At 49.0% G+C, this 7,184-nt stretch overlaps 1 protein-coding gene across 1 annotated transcript in view; it reads left to right on the top strand.

The window, feature by feature from the left end:
• TTL (tubulin tyrosine ligase) overlaps positions 1 to 3,136 on the top strand; it is a 13,976-nt gene extending 10,840 nt beyond the window's left edge. Inside the window, exons 6-7 of the mRNA XM_009894863.1 lie at positions 933 to 1,136; positions 2,709 to 3,136. Of these exons, the coding sequence (XP_009893165.1) occupies positions 933 to 1,136; positions 2,709 to 2,826 (322 nt within the window). The 3' untranslated portion in view covers positions 2,827 to 3,136. The remainder of the gene's footprint in view (positions 1 to 932; positions 1,137 to 2,708) is intronic.
• Positions 3,137 to 7,184: the final 4,048 nt, after the last annotated feature.

The following is a 7,184-nucleotide window of genomic DNA, read 5'->3' on the forward strand; positions in this document are numbered from 1 at the left end:
GCCACCTCTCTGTTGCGTAGGGAAACGTAACCCTTCAGTGACAGGGAATGCATGTGGACGCAGCTGGAGAAAAAAAACAGATTGACAAGGGAAGGGTTTCAGTTGCATGGATCAGGGGTTGCAACCCAGTGATAAATTTAAGATAAAGCCATAAACACCCCAATGTCATTGCTCAGTGAAAGGGGACCTCCATAGGTGCTGTTCTTTCAAGGATATATGTCAATGTGTCTGCATTTTGCTGGCTGTGGCTGGAGAAGGATGGAGTGAAATCACTTGGAAAGGGAAGAGGGTAGGTTGAAACACAGGGCTAGGAGAGATTGACGTTAAAAAAGATAGAAGGTGTAAGAGGGGAAATAAAGTGGGACTCAAGTCTGCAGGGTCTCGCTGCTTCCCCCTCCATCAGCAAGCAGCAGCACATCTCATTGGCATAGGGCATCTTACTCGGTCCACACAGAGCCAGCTACCTCCTGGGCACAGAAAGCGCCTGGAGAGAGATCTCAGAGATCACGGTGCCACAGAGAATCCGGGTCTTCACAAAGTGATCCTTCGTGGTGGAATTTACTTTGCAAGTACCCCATTGCTGTTACCAAAAAGACATGACAGGATTTTTAAGGGACTCGGAGGCAAATGAGCTCTCAAAGGCAGTTCCTTGGAGACCTGGTGCAGACCTTTGTGGCTCTGCCTTCTGCTTCAGGCTCTAATAGCACATCATGTTTTTCAACTTGCTTCATCCAGTAGTGAGGGTGGACGCTGCTCTCCACCTCTTCAGGAGTTAACTCAGGGGTGTCCCCACAGATATTTTGATGGTTGCATGATCTGTCTTGCAGGGACCTGGTTACCATGACGTGTGTTGGATATAGTTTGTAGCTTGGGGCAGTCCCAGGGCAACAGGGGACCCCCTAACTGTGCTATGCACATGCCTTCAGAAGCTGCGGTGCAATGGGTGTGTCTGCAGGGCTTTTAATCCTGGCTTTCTGTTTTTCCCTTCACAGAAGCTGCCTTATGTGTATAGAGCCTGCAATCAGCACAAAGCATCTTCACTACCAGAGCTTCCAGCTCTTTGGCTTTGACTTCATGGTGGATGAGGAGCTGAAGGTCTGGCTGATAGAAGTCAATGGGGCCCCAGCGTGTGCCCAGTGAGTAATCAGTTTCTATTATTATACTCTTGTGATGCCCCCATTCACATGCTTCACCCAGAACATGGCAGTGTCCCAGCTCCAAGTGAAAAAGGTAGAAGGAAGTGAATGGTAGGGGAGTTTTCCAGACTAACCCATACCAAACACTGCTCTAAGTGCCAGCTGATTTGAGTTCATTGCTCCTGTCTCTGTTTTTGGTATCCCCCAGCTTCTTTCCCATGTGAAATGGGGCGCTAACCTCAAGTTTTGGACAAAAATGGATTTGAATATAACTTGGGTCTTTTTATTGACACTATTGGGTTGAAGTTATATTGCCGAATTAACGCTTTGGGAATCAGGTGGTTTCTCGGTCTCTTTTGTGGAGCCACTGGTGGCTGGTCTTTACCTGAACACGTGATAAATGAGTAGAGTTAAGGGCAGCAGCTGGAAGTGAGTGACTGAATTTGCAATCAGCAGGACCCCAGAGCACACTGTGGATGCTGCAGACATTGGATCGAAGCCTCCACCAGGCACAGGGAGGCAGGGAGAGCTGAACAGCTGTGGCTGTGAACATCTCTGCATAAGCACAGCAGGAGGAGCTGGTTTATGTGATTGAGACAACTGCAGGAGACTAGAAATCTTTGCTAAACAGGCATCTGCATCATATACAAGCCCAGCAAAACAGAACAGGCTGTACATCACTATGTTAGAATTTGATTACACTAGATGTAGATTAGATTTGATTAGATCATCCCTAACAGTAGACAAAAAAATACGGGCCAAACCTACCAGACAGCCTGTTCAGCAGCCTTTTTAGAGCTAGGACTTGAGGAGCTTTCTCTGTCCTGGATGCCCTGTTCACCATGTGCGCCATGGTGCAATACTGCCTTGCACGTCCTTGTGTTGCTCGCTGTATGGGTAGCATTTGGCTGTCGCTGGGTGGATTTGGGTTGCAGCAATGCCCTGTTTGCTTTGTGCCTCTATGGGCACTTGGAAGCCATCAAAAGCAGCTGAGGTTGGGTTTGGCTGCTTGTGGCTTCTTCTCTTCAGCGTTATTCTAATTTATAGCACCCATATCACACAGTTCCCATTTAAGACACAGAAATTGGCTGAGGAACACAGGAACATTCCCAGGAGCTGAAGAAGTGTCTTACTGTTATGTAGCCTCAACTGCATACGATAAAATACATTGTTAATTCTAGTGAAGGCAGCTTTGGTACTAAAAATCTCCCAGATGCCAGCGTGTTTAGGTGTACACTTGTACACGTGTATTTCCTTCAGAAGAAAAAGTCTGGGTCCTGCTCAGGAGCCTATTCTGACAGTAAACTTAGATAATGGGGTTTGTGGTCCTGTCTGGCAGAGAACAATATTGGGAATGGGAGCACTGTTGAAAAAGCAGACGGTTGCTGGGATAGGCAGGGAGGAGATGGAAGAGATGCCACCCTCCTCCCGTTTGCCACCTTGGAACTACCTGTAATGGGATCAGGATCTTGTAGATCTTGCTGGGAAGATGCACATCTCTATAAAAATTGGTTGGAGGCCTGCTGGCTTGTCTTGCCTGGGCATCTGATTCTTTCTCTCTTTGTCTCTTAGGAAGCTGTATGCAGAGCTCTGCCAAGGAATTGTGGATGTAGCCATCTCTAGCGTTTTCCCCCTCAACGACACTGGGCAGAAGGCGAGCCAGTCGTCATCAATCTTTATCAAGCTGTGATGACAACAGTAATGCCTCTGCTGTGCACAGGGAGAGACTGCACCCATCGGGTCAGCACAGTTCAGTGGCTTATCTCAGTATCATGCCAAAAAGTGATAGAGACGGGCTTCTTATTTTCTGGAAAATCATGGGGAAAAACAACAAAACAGGCATCCACACAGAGCTGCAGTGAGCCACAGCTGCTCAGACAACTCTGCCTGCATTCACCAAAATCCACTTTAGAAACAGCTCGTGTGACTTTGATATCTGAAACAAATCTCTCTGGGAGAACAACAAAATAACCTTAAAATGAAACCCCAACAGGGATACTATAATACTGTATTAGTTCCTCCTTTTCTATAGAGGTAACATTGGGTTTTTTAAGGAAATTGGGTGAAGAGTACGATGATCTTCTAAGACGTCGTGGCTGGGAAGTTGTCCTCCTCCTCCTGTGTTTCTTCTTTCCTCACCTACTGCATCATTAGTGCCTTAGCTCAGCTCCAAATAGGTGACTCCTTTCCTTTGTTCCTGCTCTTATTACGTAGAAAGGAGCAAGCTCTCTGGCATCGCAGGATGCCTAAAAACCAGGAACACCGAGAATTCAGTTTCCTTAGGTCATTTTTCCAAGCTGGTTGGCTGAACACCCAGGCAATGGCTGGCGAAAGGGTGCTGAACTGCAGGTGGTGAATTAACCCAAGCAAGGAAGGGAATTTTGTTTATTTATAGCTATCCCTTTTTCCTAATGAGATTTGAATCAGTGTCCATCCCTGGTGCAGTTGGATTTTGTTTAAAAGAGGTAGAGAGACCCTCTCAGGGCTCACCAGCAGGCTGTAGGATTTTTAGCATCACTTTTGTGCTAAGTGTGTTTCAAATAGCAGAAACCCAATCTCCTCAGTTTCTCCTGAGACACTGCAGTGAATTTAGGCTCCTCTCAGCTTTCACCTTCATGCATTTGAGGCTTGAATCTGAAACCTTTTCAGCCCAAATGATTTTTATCCTGTTTGATCCATCTGGTTTTATTCTCCTCCATTTGACAAATATTGCAATTTTCTGCCCTGAACACAGTCCACAGCTTGGTCCCAGCTAGGGGGGAAGGTAGGTGAGGTTTTGTAGACCAGGAGAGAAATCCCTGTGTATAGGTTTGCCACACAGCTGGGAAGGCAGGTGGGTTTTTTTGGGGGGGAGAAGAGGTTAAATTTCTTGAGGTCCCTGAATTTCAGAGCTAATATTTACTTTGAATATAACCTAAATCCCTGGCATATTGCCCACCCTGTGACGTGTATCTGAATTTTCAGCGTGAGCCCAGCATATCCCTGCGAAGCTAGAGTTCCTTTCAGAGCACAGTGGCATTTGTAACAGCAGTGGGCTTTGTGGGGGGATGTTCAGGGCCGTGTTCTGCTGCCTCTGGGAGGGAGAGATGGTTGGCACCAAAATAAACTGGTTCCTGTTACCCAAAAAACAAACAAACAAGAAGAGATTGTGGAGGTTACAAGCTTCTGGCTGCCTGTGTGTAATGGGAAGTGAATCAAGCAGTGGGATTTCTGCCTCCCTCAGAAGATCCTAGCGCTTTCATGTACTCATCTCTGCTCGTGACAGAGATTTCAGAGGTCTTCAAGCCAGCAGACGATCCTGACATCATTCTGTAGGCAGGACTGAAATGCCGAGGCCTCCTTGGAGTGATGCATTTTGATTGTGCTGCCATGGGATGGACATTCCTTGCAATGTGCTGTGAATCCACAAGTGGCACCATTTCATACAGGGCCACTCAAATCCAGGAGGGAACATTTTTTTTGCTTAACAAAAACCCATGGAAGCACTGCAGAGAGGGCACATCCCAAAGAACTGCACAAGCACCTCTGAAGTTGTCAACGCCCTGAAGCACAGCGTGGATCTGCATCTGCAGGGGGTGTGGTGGACACAGGGTGCACTGGTGCACACTGAGAAGTGACAAGGAGCAGGAGGTGTGTGAAAACAGGGCTGCAGCTTTGTTCCCCTGCGCTGCAAGTGCTGGTGGGTGGCTTGGCTTCCAGCGAGACCCCGAGTACCAGGTCTGGTCTCTGGATTTGGGCCTCATGGACGTTCAGAAGAGGGACCATGTATGCATAATTTCATGAGATGGGAAGCGCTGGGTGATAAACTGGGAGAGGGGTGTGAGGGAAGGACTGGTTGGTTTTTTTAACCTTATGATAGCACATAGGTGTCAACATTTCACTGCAGGCCAGGTAAAGCATAGTGGTAACACTCCAAGGTAAAATGTAGGCTCTAACGGTTGTTACTCTACTTGCGAAGTTCACCATGTCTCCATTGGCATTTTCAGATGTTAACTCGTGTGACCTTGAAAATACACCTTTTTGCCCAGCAAAGGGAACATCTAGTAGCAACCCCCCTGGCACAGGATGTACCTGAGGTGACAGAGGAGATGTTGGGCTCTCACAAGCTCTAGGGCAGACGAGAGCAGAGCGCAAAGTGAGAAGAGAAAATTTTCCCCATCATAATGAAATGAGAAGTGTTCATTTTCTGGGGTGATAGACCCATCCCGCTTTTCCCCTCAAAAGGGAAATTAAAAAAAACGAATCGCTCCCTTACTGCATAGTAATGTGAGATTCCTGCCAATGTAGTGGGATAGGGGCAAGAGAGCTGCCTGGATGTGGGCAAAAGCAGTGGGCTCCACTGGAGCAGCTGGTACCACCAGGAGCAGCAGTGTCTCAGGAGCCTCTGCCTAACTCCAAGGCCTTTCCTTCCCCCTTTTTCACCTGGGATTGTGTTGTGGCATGTCAGCAGGTGGCCATTTTTGCTGCTGAGCTGAAAGTGGGTCTTCAACCTGATGGTAAAGCCATGACCACAGGCGATGCAGCTGTTCATACCCTGCCTTTTCAGCTGGGCTTGGGGGAGGCAGTGATTCAGGGATGCTCTAATTGTTGGCTTGTTTGCTGAATTTTTCAGGAACAAGCGACAACCTCTGGAGGAAAACAGCAGGTATCGCATGTATTTACTACCTGTTCTCAAAGTGCTCCCCAAGGTAAAAGCACAGGAGATAAGTGATAAACTACAGAGAGCACAGTGCCTAAGGTCTTGCCCAAAATATTAGCTACGAGGGGGAGTAAAGGATGCGTATATGGCTGAGACCTGAGCATTGCAGCCGTGGGTGCACCTTGCAAGTGATACTCACAAGCCCTTGTGAGACTTTTGTTTGTTTCTTTTTTTAGGAATACACAACAATAAATGTTTTCTAGCTTATTTCAGCTAAAAGGTCAATAGAAAAGGTCTTGCTCTCATTCCTGGGCTTTCACAAAGGATGGCGCTGGGTTTCCAGAAGACACCTACCATATTGCAGAATGTTTCTAGTCTTAGTTGTATCCCTTCATGTCGGCCATGAAGGATTTCAAGCCCAGGTGCGCTGGCTGCGGTTTCCAGCAGGGTCTGGTGCCGCTGGACTCTGGGTTTCAGGTGACTCTCATGCGGCTTGTCTCATACCAGGTTAGTCATGATTACCACGCAACAGCTATTGTGTTCCTGCCAAAATCTGGTGTCTGGCCACAGCCCACGGAAAACACTGGAGAAGTCTAAGAAAGGCTCAAAAGCCGCTTCGTCCAGGTGGCCCGGCTTCCCAGCCCTGCTGTGACCGGCGCCTTTCAGGACTGCTTGCATGTCGCTGCTCCCACCATTTGTTGTTCTCCACTTGCAGATCTGCCCTGGGAGAGCAATGCTGTGTCGTATGTAGGTTCATAATCATATCTCATTGCCAGTGTCTGCTATGGCAGCCCTCAGAAAATCCTGGTGTCGAGAGGGTGGTGGGGTACATACAGCGCTGCCAAGCTGGCAGCAGACCGGGCTCAAGTTCATGTCTCCCGGCTGCTCTCACGTCAGCATGTGCGTGTGGGGCCAGCAGGTACCTGAGCTCGTGGATCTCCGGTGACTCTATCCACATCTCTCCTAAACCGTCATTAAAACATGCAAACCCTCCAGCCTGCGGTGTTTCCTTGGGGCAGTGGGTCCCCGGGGTAGCAGGTCCCCCAGAAAACCTTCCTGTGGGCACCTGTCATGAGTGTTGCCCCCCCCTGCCATGTGGGACTCCAGAAGCTGGCCCAGCCCTGCAAGCAGAGGTTTCTTCACCTCGAGGTGCCAAATGTGACACATCAACATGGCATGAGGGGCACTGGCTGGGAGCCCCCCAGGGCTGTCCCAGCATCATCAGGAGCTGGGGAGTGGAGGGGCTGTTTGGGAGTCCAGGGGTGCAGAGGCAGTAGCAAGTGATGGGGGGCATCACAGCTTCCCTGCTGCTGCTGCAGAGGCCCTGGGGTGCACATGGCTGGGGGGTGGGGAGGGCAGGCCCTGGGTGACATGGGGACACACAGCTGGGGAGTACCTACGGGGGGGGG

This window comes from Charadrius vociferus, unplaced genomic scaffold, assembly GCF_000708025.1.
Source record: "Charadrius vociferus isolate BGI_N301 unplaced genomic scaffold, ASM70802v2 scaffold411, whole genome shotgun sequence".
Lineage (NCBI taxonomy): Eukaryota > Metazoa > Chordata > Aves > Charadriiformes > Charadriidae > Charadrius > Charadrius vociferus.